This window comes from Pagrus major, chromosome 20 (assembly GCF_040436345.1).
Source record: "Pagrus major chromosome 20, Pma_NU_1.0".
Taxonomy (NCBI): domain Eukaryota; kingdom Metazoa; phylum Chordata; class Actinopteri; order Spariformes; family Sparidae; genus Pagrus; species Pagrus major.
The window spans coordinates 14,654,206-14,670,281 of NC_133234.1; the positions used below are offsets into that span (position 1 = coordinate 14,654,206).

The 16,076-nt window shown below is 39.9% G+C and overlaps 1 protein-coding gene across 1 annotated transcript in view; it reads right to left on the bottom strand.

Annotated features, from left to right (window-relative positions):
* Positions 1 to 2,744, bottom strand: part of lrp2b (low density lipoprotein receptor-related protein 2b) — a 44,238-nt gene extending 41,494 nt beyond the window's left edge. The window contains exons 1-5 of the mRNA XM_073489713.1: positions 2,678 to 2,744; positions 1,279 to 1,389; positions 950 to 1,072; positions 366 to 482; positions 114 to 224 (exon numbers count right to left, since the gene is read on the bottom strand). Coding sequence (XP_073345814.1) covers positions 114 to 224; positions 366 to 482; positions 950 to 1,072; positions 1,279 to 1,389; positions 2,678 to 2,744 — 529 coding nt within the window. The remainder of the gene's footprint in view (positions 1 to 113; positions 225 to 365; positions 483 to 949; positions 1,073 to 1,278; positions 1,390 to 2,677) is intronic.
* Positions 2,745 to 16,076: the final 13,332 nt, after the last annotated feature.

Consider the following 16,076-nt stretch of genomic DNA (forward strand, 5'->3'; position numbering starts at 1 on the left):
GATTACATTTAATCAGTTCTTACAAACAGAACATTCATTTTCTTAAATGACTATCTGTAAAACCATCTCCGCCAATTAAACACCAGGGTTTGCTGGTAGTCTGGTCTACTCACTGCAGTTGAATTCATCAGAGCCATCTCTGCAGTCCTGTAGTCCATTGCAGTGCTGAGAATTCTTGTAACAGGCCCCATTTGCACACGTCTTCTCACTGCATTGTGGATAGTCTGCAAAAACAAAACAAAAAAACACAAGCTTGTTCTATTGAATTAAGGAATATCATTTTTTTGGCCAATAATCCAAATAGAAGTGTCTCCTTAATTCTTATAGATTGTATTGTAAGTTCATTGTAGACGTGAAAGTCTTACCGCAGTTCTTCTCATCAGAGTTGTCCACGCAGTCCTTTACATGGTCACATTTGTATGTGCCAGGGATACACTGACCCTCCTTGCAGGTGAACTGGTCTGAGCTGCAGGTCCTTTCACCTGAACCAAGAGCATGTGAGTGGGTTTTGCTTCAAAAGGCTATGTTGCAGGGGAATTAGACTTGCAACAAAAAAACTTTATTAAAAAAGAAAATCACAGTAAAACCCTGTCCTATAAATCCATTTTCTGCTAAACTACTTGAAGGGAAAAGTCTCATAAAGTTTCAGCCAATTGTTTTTTTTTATTTGTTTAATAACTCAACTCAAGTGCTCACATTAGAGAAATTGGGATTGTGGCTAAATGTTTATTTACACATATTACTAGTTTAATTTTGAGTTAATTTTTTTATGAATGGCTTAAGTTTTATACTGAGAGGATGTGGCCACCTAGTGGTTTTACTGCTCATTATTTCACATGAGTGGGCACCTTTATGTCCTGTTATTCATAGATCACACAAGGTGTGTCAATTAGTAACATCTTCTAAGAGAAAACAGTCACAGTCTCAGTCAGCACATAAATCTGCTTACCACACTCTCTTTGTTCATCTGAACCATCTTTGCAGTCTTCATCCCCATCACAGACAAATCCCGAAGAGATGCATTCACCACTTGTCACACACTTGAATTCCTCCGAGGTGCATGATGGAGCCGCTGCCACAGAGAAGCAAACAACTGAAGAGTTTACACAAATATCATAGTGCTTTGTGCTTGGTTTTATGTTTCTGTACAACATATTATTACATAGACATTCATAGATGTCTGAGTGGTGAATTTTTAAATCACTGAAAACACCAGGTTTTCACAACGGATTTTACTCTGTACTGTTTGTGTTTCGGGTGATTGGTTGTAATACTCACGACAGTTCAGCTCATCTGAGTCATCCTGGCAGTCTTTTGTCCCATCACATCTCCAAAGTATGTCGATACATTGTCCACTAGTGCACTGAAACTGTGTACTGTCACAGTTTCCTGGAGAACACACACAGAGACAAATTTCATTGACATGTCAATGTCCAATGACAATAAAGGCAATCTTGAATCTTGAGACAGAGAGATTTAAAAAAACGGTCATCATTCATCTTTTCATGGGCATGACGTGAGCTTACCCCAAATGTTTTCAGTTATAGAAGTCATTTTCACATTTAAGATCACTTAAAGGGTAACTCCACCAATTTTACATATTAACATTTGTTTACAGGTCTTGGGGAGTACTACTGCATATGTGAAATGAGATATTGCCCTTTTTATTTTACACATTCTTCCTCCTTTTTAAAACCTGGTGCCTACATTACCCACGATGCAACTTAGTCACAGAGTGACATCAATCAACAAAATTTATCAGATTACATGCAGCTACCTCTGGAACCTCAAAAGGCTTTATATTACTTTTTCACATATGCAGTAGTACTCCCCAAGACCTGTAAACACACTTTAATGTGTAAAATTGTTGCTGTTACCCTTTAAAATACAGTCACAATCAGCAATAGTTGCACTTTTAATTGTCAGATGTCCATGTTGATGAGATGAAAAGGAAGTGTTTTTACTGTTTCCTTGACAAATGAGTTACCATGTTTATGACAGCTGAAGCGCCACTGTGTGCCCCATTTGAACCTTAAAACATGTGATTCAGCCATTAAAGGATAGTTAATTCTTCACCGTCTATGAAAAGTCCATCTTATGACCTTGGACTATACAGCCCATCATTTGAAATAGACTGTTGATGCCTGAATCAGCACACAGATGTGGACTTTGTATTGCATGTACATTCAAAACGTTTCAGTATTTTGTGAAACTTAATTTTGAATGAAACAAAATAAGTTCAGCCTTTTCATTCTGTATTTTTAATTAATGACCACAGAAAACCTTGTATATGCACTTATTTAGAATTTCCTTTCAAAATATTAATCACTTTAGAGGTTAAATTTAACTTTTTGATTTTTTACGTTTTCAAAACAGCTAAAATTGTCAGTTAGAACTGTTTTTGTGTCATGTAAAATATTCAAAGGGGGTGTCAAACTACTCAATTCACATTTAAGCATGAATCTCTGAGCATTTTTGTGCAGCTCAAAAATAACATTAATTAATTGGGAAAGATGGCATCCATTAAAATTCAACATTTTGGTGAAAAAAGACCTGTGACGATGCAAAAATCCCCAAATCCCACTCCTTAATACTACGTATTCTTCTCTCATTACTTTGCTTTAACACATTGGTGACTTAAAAAAATATTGTTGTGAAATAAAGAGCATATACATACCTTGTGCAAGTTGAATTCCTTGAGACAGCAGCAGAAGAGAAAGAAGATGAAGACCGTTAAGGCCCATAATTTACCTCTGGTGTTACTCAGACAAAGTGTGTACACTCATGCTAAATCTGACTCTGTTAACACGAATGAGCTGGAGAAGATGCTGCTGAGACTGAGATGTAGCCTATAACCCCTGAGCGACCAGAAGACCAATAACGTGACACGGCATAAAACAGCTTTTTATGGCTCGCTCTTTTACATAAACCTCATCTAAGATTAACTTTTACCTGTTGGTATATTGTCTACATCAGCAAGAAAAAGTAACAACTCATTTTTGTGTAACACTGCAGCAGGAAGTTAACACCTTCTGTGATTGAAACCGGGGTAAATAAAAACTTTATAGTTCCCTGAAAATAGCTGCATTTTGTACGTTGTATTTCTATACCGGTTAATAATATAAAAACACAGCACAGCACAATTGACATGCCTCATTAACCAAATAACCCAAAGAAAAAAAACACTGTAGCCGAGGATTTATTTTCAGTTCTTCATATGCTATAAACGAGTATGCAATTTCAATCCAAATGTTTCATAGTTGTAAGCGTGGTATACACACAGGTATGGAGTAGCATACAGCATAAATATGGTATGATGGTCATATGTGATACATCTTTAATGAATTGCAAATAGAATATCCCGAAACGTTATTTTGTAATTTCACCCAGGGGAGGCGGAGTGTACAATAGCAGTGGTTAAGTATTGGTTTTCTGTTGTTGTGTTGTAGGGGAGACCAGGGTTGGTTGGTTGGCACACAGCTGTTTTCTGGTCCTTTTGAAGGTTGGGCCAAATGTGAGCAAAGTCGATTGGTACACTGACTTTGGGGTTGGCTGGCTCATGTGTCTGTGTATGTAACTGTTAAAGGTGCAATATGTAAGAAATGACCACCTGTCGAATTCATACTGTGCAGTGTGTGTGGAAACCTTTAAGGACACATGGAACAAAGCAAACTCAAGCGGGCTTTCAGAGAAACCTCAGACAATAGCCCTTTTCACACTCGAAACAACAGTACCCGCTAACTGTAGCTACCGTTAGCTACTTAGCTCAGTTAGCCCTGCATCTGGTGGTCTGGACTTGGAGCTCGGAGCACCGGGGGAGTGTTGGTGTGTCACGTTCTTTACACCAGCGATGTTCTGGGAACTTTCTGGGAACATAAAATTTCTAGCTGGGCAAGTATCTTTATAATTACTTAATTTATGCAGATATTTAAGGTTTAAATATGTTGATTAATTCTACACTTCCTTACTTGAGGATAACAATAAAAAAATAATCATCAACTTTATGGAGTTGCGTCTGGTGTGTTAATAAAGTCATTGCCACATTATGGAGAAATTATTTTATTACAGTACCACAAAGTTATAAAAGCTTTTGGCAGCTTCTCCTGGCTTTTTTATTGCATTATACAGGGTGTGACCTTGTCTTAGTCAGTGTGCTAAGTTGGTTTATAGCACTCAGGTATATTGCTTTGTGTTGGAAACTTAAGTTTTATACTGAGAGGAGATTGTGCGATTGTGATCATCTAATAGTACTGTACTTAATGCATCGCTCATTATCATCCAGTACTATAAATTATTCTGAAATGAATCATTCTGCATAATATATATATTTTTTATGCTAATACTTTGGTACTTTTTCTGAAAAAGAGTGTGAATGCAGGACTTTTACTTGTGATAGATTATTTTTACATTGTGAGTTGTTTTTACTCAAGTAAAAGATCTGATTCTATCTGGCAAATGCTGCAAAGGCGTGTTGAAAAGTCTCTTCTATCACATTTATTCTTCTCAGTAGAGTGAAAGAAAAGCCGCAGTGAAGAAACAGTTATAGCATAATGATATTTAGACCATCTGTTCTGTCAGGGGTATATCAGCAATTCAACAAATCAGATATTCACTTCCCACCACACAGAATATCTGCTGCTTACAACCATGTGTTCCCAGTCACTGAAGCTTATTGTGTAATTTATGTGTTTTTCTGACTGATACACCTGCTGTGCATTTTGTCACCGTTTCTTTGTTGTTGCATGTTACTGATAATGTGTTACAATGCTTTTAAAACAGACACATACTCACAGTTTGCTTTCACCTTAAATCTCATTTTATTTAGCAAGTTTTCTTTGTCTTAACACTGTGGATCTAGACAGATTCATTTATAGTAAAGAGAGAGGCACTTCACCAAGTTTTGCACACAAGAAGGGCACACTAGAGGGCACTTTTTCAAACATTACAGTGCTTGAGAGAACAGTGACACAAAAGTTGACTCACCAAAGCAAAATAGTGGACTTTGAGGACAATTCAGTGAAAACCACTCCATTTTGCAATAAAAATCTATTTTGACAATTTCTTAAAAGAGACATGGTGAATACCTATTTCTCTAAAGTTTTGTTTACTTCCGTTCATTCTGTGGACACACAAACCACAATGAATGGTTTTGTCTACTTTGGTGCTCTCCAGTGGTAGAACTAAAAAAGACACTGGGTGGGCAGACTAGTGCACATTACAACCACCTCTATACAGATGGTGTAAGGTAATATATTCAACTTACCAGGTACATTTTTGTTTTAAAGGATCAAATAAATAAATAAATAAATAATATAATGATAATATACTCATAAAGATAAGTTGCTAAATAATGGAGATAGCTAATTATTTAAACCTGTAATTAATGCATTTACATTAATGCATGTCTGTTTGTACATAAAATAAATCCAAAGTTGAACTGTTTCGTATTTCATTTCATTAGGTCACACATAACAGAACCAGCAAACTGACCTACCTCCTCAGTTATTTCCTTCCTGAAAGAATCCAAGAAAAGTCCCAAGCAGTGGATGGTTGAAATCAATTCAATATCATATGATAGTGATAAAGGTAAGCTAACATAATACAACATGCAGTAGAATATTTCTAATTATTATTATCAAATATTATAATGTCTTTTAATCATGTTTAAAAATTGTGTCCAGACATGTTTTTACAGGACCTTGTTAAAACCATTAAACTTACATCTACTTCTTCTCCTTCGTTGAAATCCAGAATCTGTAAATATAAGTTTAGCTGCTGGACACAAGATGTCTTCTACTTTACTTTAAAGTCTCTTCTCAGCGTATGTGCACCAGAAGTTTCAAGTTTCCACATCACACTTTTGCAAGTTGACCATTGAACCAGTATTGGCCTTCAAGCTATTTGTGATGTCACAAATCATTCTTGTAAACCCACCCTTTCAAAAAAAGAAAACCTTTCCACTCTCAGCAGATAAATGTGAAAACATCCTTCGAGTGTCAAACTCTGCACATAGATCATTTTGTACAGAAAACCTATTTTTATGCTAACTTTTAACATATTGGTATCAAGACACGTATGAACTGAACATCAAACACACACAGTAGCAAACATTTTACACAAATCAACATGAAATATATGGATGGACGAACATGACCTAATTTGAAGGAATAACTCAGTTAAACATAAAATTGTCATCAAAAACATAAAACATTTTATATACAATGTTATTGCTTGTGAATTCATAGGCAAAAGAGACATTAAATGGGCGAGAGAAGATCCTCATCTCTATGTGTCGCCTAGAGTGAAATTTTCTGGTTCAGTCACATTCAACAATTAGAGCTCATTTAAATGAACTGACAGTAAAAGGAAACCTTGGAAAATACCTACAATGTATCTCAAGTCCAATACATTCACAAAGATTAGTCAAGGAAAGTGCTGGTCAATGTGGTAAAAAGACGCGAGTGCTCTACAATACAGTCATATCTATTAGTGCTTCATTTATATAACTCTGACCATAATGGGGTATTAAAAGTCCCATATGCTCATTATCAGGTTCATACTTTAGGTTCATACTTTTATTTTTTTACTATTATTTTGGGTGATTACTACAAAGTGTTTAAATGCTTTTATTATTTTGCTCACACTATCCATAGCTGCAGCACCTCTATTCACCCTCTGTCTGAATACCCTAGTTTCAGTGCATGTCTCTTTAAGGCCTCCTGCTCTGATTAGTCAGCTCTCACAGGCCTGAGCAGGCTCCACACACCGTTTTTCAGCATCATCATTTAGGAATAAAAAAATTCTGAGCTGTTTCCAATAAAACCTCTTGATCTGGGTAAATGTCACTGTCACTTCTGTGGTTCTTCATTAACTGTAGCATCTTTCATCATCTTGCACGTAGTGAGGGTTAATCCAGCCTTGGCTCGAGGCATACGTGTTGACCTGGGGTCGAGGCCAAGAAAAGAGGTTGATCTGTGGTCGAGACTGAGTGTATGGGGCCATGTCATGATCATCACTGTACAGCCGCTATAATGAAAAGAGACTTTCTTTATTAGAGAAATGAGAAAACCAAACAAGTATATACCTGATTATATTATCTCTAACCCTGATGAATATTTTCATTTCTTTTCTGTTTTTCCATTTCTACTCAAATTCCTTTAATTTACCTTCACTACCCTCCAACGTTATATATCAAACACACACAGAGGTGTACTCACCGAGTTCCTCCCCCCAGGGACCAAGTCTCGCCAGCTGTTGCTTGGAGTCATCTCCAGGTTGGATCTGCTGTCCCAGCTGCTTTTGGTTGTGGCGCGTGGGATCCTCGGCACCAAGCCCTTGGCAAGGGCATTAGCTATCTCATTCACAGAGTCTGCCTTGTTGCTGGCGAAGTTGTTGTTAACTGGTGTCTTGGCGGGAAAGTGGCTGACGTAAGGCTCTTCAATGTGTGTTTTTTTGTTCATCTTGAAGCCCTTCTTTACTGATCTGGAAAGATAAAAAAAAAAAAAGGATACAGTATATTTCTATCTACTGTATCTGTATTTGTACTACTGGTATGTATCTTATTTGTATTTACATTTGTAATTTGATTTTCTTCTATTCAAAATATTGCAAAATGTGTTTGGTAGGTTAAAAACACCAAGCTATCTTAGATAAAGATTAACATATAGCATGAATGAGAGAGAAACATGGCAAAGACACGGCAAAGGGAATAATAAATAATAAATGACTGGAAGTGTGTGGAAACAGTAGATGAGAAACTCACGTGCGAGCCACTAAAGGCAGAAGACTGAGTGAGATAAGCAGCAGTGCACCAAAGACGGAGCCGACGATGACCAGCGTTCGCTGCCATGCTAATAAAACACAATGACAAGGATGTTAATAACAAGGCCGCGCTACTGAAATTACTTTAGAAACACTTTTTCAAAGCAAAACCTATAAAGTGTTTCAAAATAAATTGAGTGATGTCAATCATTTTACATCATTACTTTCAAATAGGGATTTCTTGTGTTTATTTAACAAAGATTTTCATTACATTTCTGTTTTTTTGTCGTTGTTTTTGCTGTCACTGTTAAACACATGCTGTATACTCACATTCACCGCAGTTCAAACCACTAAGACCAAATGAACATCTGAAAGACAACAATAGTTGTTTTTACAGTTGTATTTACACCAAAGCTCTCTACAAACACAGGTCATATTTACAGCATCTCTCAGCTTTGTTGTTGAAATAAAATTACATTATATAATAGATACTAATTGTCACACCATCAGAACACACTGTGATAATAAAGCACTTACTTGACACATTTGATTCCCTCAGCTCTTTGGCCACTTGGACAAGCTGCAAAAGTAGCAAAGGTAGTTTGTAGTTTAGATAAAGAAAGATTATTATATAACACACACACACACACACACACACACACACACACACACACACACACACACACACACACACACACACACACACACACACAAACACACACACACACACAAACACACAAACACACACTCGCCCTCTCACTTAACTTACCCATGCACATTCTCTCACTGAACGTCGTTGGAACGTAGAATTCCTGACAGTCACACTCAAAATATCCATCAAGTGCTTTGCAGATTGTAGTCACCTCATCACAGGCTTGTCTAGTACACAGGCTTTCATCTGTAATGAAGGAAACAAAAGAAGATTGTCTCAGTAAGAATGTGTAGGACACATGTATGAGCTCCACATGCTGCATGTCATTATTGAATCTGGAAACACATTAGATAGACTGAAACTTCTTGTACTGGAAAAAAGTGTTTATCAAACCACTGACAGTATAGAAATTAAGCAAATTTTGTAAGAATTTGGCAGATTTAGTCTTCGAAGCCCCAGGAGTACATGCCTTAAAAAAAAAAAGTTAGACAGGACATAATAAAACCAAGATAAAGGATTTCTTTTTTTTTTTTTTTTTTACAAAATAAGTCTTCTATATTTCAAATATGAATAAATGATTGAACTATAATGGCACTCAGCTTAATGCATACCTCCACCACGGCTCCACAGTTCCCTGTCATTCAATCACGCTTAATCCAATATCGGACCTGATAGCCTTGTATCACTCTAAATTTTAAACCACCAATAGCTGCTTGACTATGAATTAAGCTGACCAGATCTAGGATCCACATCAAATTACACTCACTCATAGATACAAGCCACCTAAATACGGCAACTTTTTTCATCAAGATCAATGCATTATTCCCTGAGAAAATTAACGAAAAAGGTTGAAGACCCCCCTGACTTGCAAAGTTAAAGAAAGTGAGAAAAAAATCCTGGATCCATTCCCTTATCCAGATCCCAATCAAAAGCACCCAGGACTCTGTGGCACTTTTGTGTTGTGCTGGAGGCCGGTCATTAGTTTCTAAACTTACGTTATCTACTGATGCTCTGTGTTAGCGGAGTGGAGAGAGGCACTGAGTTGAGGCACTCGAGAATGTGCGTTAAGACACGTCCTTTGGACTGTCGCAGAAAATCCGACCCGAGTCCTTCACAAATAGCATTAAACAACATAAACAAATGGTCCGCAGGCTAACCGAGAGAGACGTGAAGGTCTCATTTTCAGGTCACATTGCAATCTGCTTGCATATAGCCAATAAAAAGGGTTAATAATTGTAAATTGCAACAGATTGTTACAAAATGCCTCTTTAATGGGGTTTATCCTGGCCCGAGACCCATCCTCCATCCAAGTTTCGTGGAAATTAGTTCAGTAGTTTTTCTGTGATCCTGCTGACAAACCAACCAACAAACCAAACAAATGGACACAGGTGAAAACATAACCTCCTTGGCCAAGGTAAAGAATGAATGAAAGAATTTCAGACAGTGCTGAAGAGACAGTGTACAGCATTTTGAAACGTAATTCTTCAAAACAAATCTGTGTCTTCTTTGAATATTATTTAGATACATCTCAGCATCAAAAATCGGACGTGATAATAAACTTACTTTGAAAACTTGCCCCATTCAGTAGACAGGTCCCAGTACAATTTTTGACATATGACTCAATATCGCTTAGAATGCCATCTGTGGTGACTTCAGCATTTGCTGTGAAGCTGATCTCTACAGTTGCTTTGACGGTTGGGTTTGCTTCTCTTGACCAAACTCTGCTGGGGGGGTCACTGCGCCTATATAGACAAAATCACACTTAATGATGATTATATTCTGTATTATCAAGTGCAATATGCTGTAAGTGTAATGCAGGAGGTATGGTTCTAGATGGAGAGACAGTCAGCTGGTAAACACCGCTGCCACTGTGACTTACTCGAGTCTCAGCACTGTAGATCCAGAGTAATCGTTATTGTCCTCGAAAACATCATCCAGCTGTGTTTTGGAAAGAAAATATGATTTTGTTTAGGCATCATCTGACTGGAAAGGCACAGTCTCTTTAGATCAAGTTTGCTCCTGGGCTTATTTTGCTTTGATATTGTGCAGCAAAGCAGTACATTAATTGCCACGTGCATAGCCCATATGAATTATCACTGTTGTCAAACAACTCCACAAACAGCTCGTCTTTGTGGTATTTTTGCATCATAAATGTCAAATGTCTTAAAAGGACAAAAAAATCAAGACTTTTTTAAAAATATAATTCCTTCATGAAAGAGATTACCCAGCAAGCAATTGTATGTCTAAAAGATGTAGAAATAATCTTCTGTATGTAAACACGACTAAATTTGGGCTGTCAGTGCAAATTTAGTAGATGTCTTTTTGTAAATATTGATTAAACAAGTCTTTATAGCAAAAAAAACAACAACAAAAAAACAAAAAACAATGATAAGGATAAGGATATGTGGAAAGCATCGTATTCATTTCTTTAGCTTGTGTACTTTGCTCTACAAGGCTTGGTTCTGGCTCTAAGTGTTTGCAGCACATGTACAGTAAGTGCAGTGTCTTATTTAACAAATTTGTATAAAACTGTTCCCAGTATGAAGTCCTGAAAGCTTCCTGTTCACAGTTCACAGCCTATATACTTCCACATTTGTGACATTAAATGTGTTGAAATTACGTCTTCATGTAGTTTACCTACCAGTGACTTTGGAGAAACACTTTAAACTAATCATGATCGTCTCTCTTTCAACCTACAAGTGAAAAAATTATAAAAACAATGAGACAAATTTGTGCTTTGTAACACGTTGATGCTGAAATTGCATTTTAGCTGGTTGCTACCAGTCTCAATGAGGGCTATAGCCAAGACCTTGTTATTATGTTCATTATTTGCCATTAATCGCAATATTTTATTTAACTGAGGCGTCTAAATGACATTTTGCTTACTGAAAATGTATATGTGTGCAAAGATAAATATATTGATCAGTCCTAGCCAGTTAGATGAGGGGTATCAAACATTTTATCACAACATCACAGCAAGAAAAAGATGTCATTCGGACATCTTGGCTATAGACCCCCAATTTAGTTGACTATCTGTAACCCACTTCTAGCTAAAAGGATCTTGACATTGATTAGATTTTTTTTGCAACTGCAGCTTGCAGGATGTGTGATATTTCATCATGTAAGAAAAGTCAAAAGTGATTACAAGGTGAAATTGTGGCAAATAATGAACATAAATAAAAAGCCTTGGCTATAGTCCTGATTTAAATTGGCAGCAATCGTCTAACATGCGGTTACAACATCAACATGTGACAAAGCACACATTTGTGTCATCATTTTTAGAATTTGTTTATTTGTAGTTTGAGAAAGAAATGATATTGATTTGTTTTAAGAAGATGAAGATGTTATTTCAAAGCATTTAATGTTTCATATCAAATATAAATATGGAACTATATAGGTTGTTAGCTGCTAACAGGAAGCTTTCAGGACATCGTAATGGGAACAGTTTTATACATTTATGTTAAATAAGACATTGTGCCTACTGCTGTAAAGTACATGCACAAACACTTAGCCACAACCAGAAATTGTGGAGCAAAGTGCACAAGCTAAAGTAAGGAATATGATGCCTTACACAATTATACTATATCTGGCTGTGGTGGTGTAGAGTGGGCAGTCTCCCAATCGAAAGGCTGGAAGTTTAAACTCTGTATCCCGCGTTTGAAAAATGACCAGTGCTTTGGTTTAGTTATAAAGACACATTTAATTCTCTAAAATGCACAAATAAGGGCTTATTTATTAAAGTTCTCACTAGAAAGCCAGTATTGCAAATCCCAGTGAAATATGTACTAAATGTGAACGTTTAATCAATGTCTTCAATTAAACATCTAGCAAATTTGCATTGACAGCACAAATTCATCCATGTTTTAGCCTAAACTTCAGGTTTACCTATAGATGGCTACTATAGGTCTTTTAGACATAAAATTGCTTGCTGGAATGAAACACACAAGTAATGGGTGTTACTTCAAGAAAAATAAATATATATATAAAAATAAATAAATAAAGAAGAGGAAAGAGCTGATGGCTTACCGAGTCAGTAATTTTTAGTGCAGCATTTTGAAATTCAACTGACTTGCGGTCCTCCATTTCTGGCTTGTACTCTATTCCGGGCACAGTCAGGTTTCCAGGGAAAACTTTGGCTAAAATAGAATATCATCTTCAGAAAGTTGCATTGACACTCGTATTGTAACCATTTATTTAGAGGAATGGTCCAACAATTTGCTTTCTTGCTGAGAGTTAAACAAGGAGATAAACTCTCGTATCTGTTCAATCATTAGAAGGCAAGCCGGCAGCTGGTTAGCTTAGCATAAAGATGACAGGGGCAGCCAGCTAGCCTGATATCCCCTGACCCTCTTCCTTTCTATATGCTAAACAAAGTTAAAAGGCTCTTGGCTCCAGCTTCATATTAATGAGAATATATGACATATGATCAGTCATATGATCTTCTCATGTAACTCTGTATAAATATTGCCAAAAATATTGAACTGCAGTGGTAAATATTTCATGACATGATTAATGTAGTACCGCTTTCACTGGCCAAAAAACACCCACCAACATCTGCCTTTTGTGTGCAATGTGAATGTATATTATTGGGGTTTACTCCTGGGTCAATTGACCCTACAGTAATCACGGTGTTTAATGCTTCTGGCTCAACTCGGCTGTGATGTGAACACAACATTTAGGAGAACACACTAATTTACTCTCCTTTTCAGTCGCGATGCTAAGACGTGTGTTGAAGTTAAGGCCATTGGCTTGTTATTATCTTTCCATCCGTTTGTCAAGCAGCACTAAAACTTTCTTCAGTCGGCGGTGAGTTTGAAAGAGAGACTTAAGTAAAAGACACTAAAAAATTATCAGTTCTTTGTGGCTTCCATGTGGTATGAGCCAAGGCAGCTGTCTGATTGGTACTGCGCATGTGCTCTCAACAGAGATCAGAAGGAAGCAAGGTGTCTCACTTCTTAGCCACTTTCTTTATCAGCTCTGGAAAAAAACGGTGTCTAATTCAGAATATTATTAATTCAGCCTTTTTCAAAAATGTTTAATATCTTCTGGATGTAGTCTGATGAAGTATATAATTTGCTGGTGCGTTCGTGATGACGAATGGGGCAAGAGGAAAGGAACAGAAAGGCAATCTCTTCCATTGGCAATGTGAAAGTATTTAATTGTTGATTATTAATGGGCTTACTTGCATTTAAAAAACCTGTGTATACACGCTAGTTTCAGGGTATTGCACTGGTATGCTTCTGGTCTTCTTTTGCTTTAAATTACTAGTGTTATGAGGTACTTTGTCATGGAGTAAGAACTGCATAGTGGTGGCACACAAACAAATACCGCTACAGTACTTACCAGTCTCACAACTTTTGGTGATGTTATTATAGAAATCACCAGCCAAGCACAAGCATACAAAGTTTTGTTCTCCACGGTGGTCACAGGTGCTCCCTTGACCACATGGGTTGGATGCACAAGGGTCTTTAAAGTTAAAGGACAAAGAAACACAGTAATATAAGCATTTACAGCATAATATGAGGACCTAAAAACAAAGAAATCTTGTAAAAAGAGTAAATTAGCCTGCATTTGTTGGACACAGGTGAGATTACCTGGTGCTGGTGGAGTGGATGTAGGTGGCGGTGGAGTGGATGTAGTAGTAGGAACAGCTTCGGTTGTTTTGGCAGGTGCCGGTGAAGTGGATGGCGTAGTGGGACTTGCCTCTGTTGTTTCGGCAGGTGCCGGTGAAGTTGATGGAGCGGTGGGACTGGCTTCCGTTGTTTCGGCAGGTGCTGGTGAAGTGGATGGCATAGTGGGACTGGCCTCCGTTGTTTCAGCAGGTGCCGGTGAAGTGGATGGAGCGGTGGGACCGACTTCCGTTGTTTCAGCAGGTGTAGGTGAAGTGGATGGCATAGTGGGACCGGCCTCCGTTGTTTCGGCAGGTGCCGGTGAAGTGGATGGAGCGGTGGGAGCGACCTCCGTTGTTTCGGCAGGTGCCGGTGAAGCGGATGGAGTGGTGGGACTGGCTTCCGTTGTTTCGGCAGGTGCCGGTGAAGTGGATGGCGTAGTGGGACCGGCCTCCGTTGTTTCGGCAGGTGCTTGTGAAGTGAATGGAGCAGTGGGACCAGCTTCCGTTGTTTCGGCAGGTGCTGGTGAAGTGGATGGCATAGTGGGACTGGCCTCTGTTGTTTCAGCAGGTGCCGGTGAAGTGAATGGAGCGGTGGGACCGACCTCCGTTGTTTCGGCAGGTGCCGGTGACGTGAATGGAGCGGTGGGACCAACCTCCGTTGTTTCGGCAGGTGCCGGTGAAGTGGATGGAGCGGTGGGACTGACTTCCGTTGTTTCGGCAGGTGCCGGTGAAGTGGATGGCATAGTGGGTCCGGCCTCCGTTGTTTCAGCAGGTGCCGGTGAAGTGGATGGAGCGGTGGGACCGGCTTCCGTTGTTTCAGCAGGTGCCGGTGAAGTGGATGGAGCGGTGGGACCGACCTCTGTTGTTTCAGCAGGTGCCGGTGAAGTGGATGGAGCAGTGGGACCAGCTTCTGTTGTTTCAGCAGGTGCTGGTGAAGTGGATGGCATAGTGGGACCGGCCTCTGTTGTTTCAGCAGGTGCCGGTGAAGTGAATGGAGCGGTGGGACCACCCTCCGTTGTTTCGGCAGGTGCCGGTGAAGTGGATGGAGCGGTGGGACCGGCCTCCGTTGTTTCGGCAGGTGCCGGTGAAGTGGATGGAGCGGTGGGACCAGCTTCTGTTGTTTCGGCAGGTGCCGGTGAAGTGGATGGCATAGTGGGTCCGGCCTCTGTTGTTTCAGCAGGTGCCGGTGAAGTGAATGGAGCGGTGGGACCGGCTTCCGTTGTTTCGGCAGGTGCCGGCGAAGTGGATGGAGCGGTGGGACCGGCTTCCGTTGTTTCAGCAGGTGCCGGTGAAGTGGATGGAGCAGTGGGACCAGCTTCTGTTGTTTCGGCAGGTGCCGGTGAAGTGGATGGCATAGTGGGTCCGGCCTCTGTTGTTTCAGCAGGTGCCGGTGAAGTGAATGGAGCGGTGGGACCGGCTTCCGTTGTTTCGGCAGGTGCCGGCGAAGTGGATGGAGCGGTGGGACCGGCTTCCGTTGTTTCAGCAGGTGCCGGTGAAGTGGATGGAGCGGTGGGACCGACCTCTGTTGTTTCAGCAGGTGCCGGTGAAGTTGATGGAGCAGTGGGACCGGCCTCCGTTGTTTCGGCAGGTGCCGGTGAAGTGGATGGAGCAGTGGGACCAGCTTCCGTTGTTTCAGCAGGTGCCGGTGAAGTGAATGGAGTGGTGGGACCGGCCTCCGTTGTTTCAGCAGGTGCCGGTGAAGTGAATGGAGTGGTGGGACCGGCCTCCGTTGTTTCAGCAGGTGCCGGTGAAGTGGATGGCATAGTGGGTCCGGCTTCCGTTGTTTCAGCAGGTGCAGGTGAAGTGGATGGTATAGTGGGTCCGGCCTCCGTTGTTTCAGCAGGTGCCAGTGAAGTGGATGGAGCGGTGGGACCAGCTTCCGTCGTTTCGGCAGGTGCCGGTGAAGTGGATGGCATAGTGGGTCCGGCCTCCGTTGTTTCAGCAGGTGCCGGTGAAGTGGATGGTATAGTGGGTCCGGCCTCCGTTGTTTCAGCAGGTGCCAGTGAAGTGGATGGAGCGGTGGGACCAGCTTCCGTTGTTTCGGCAGGTGCT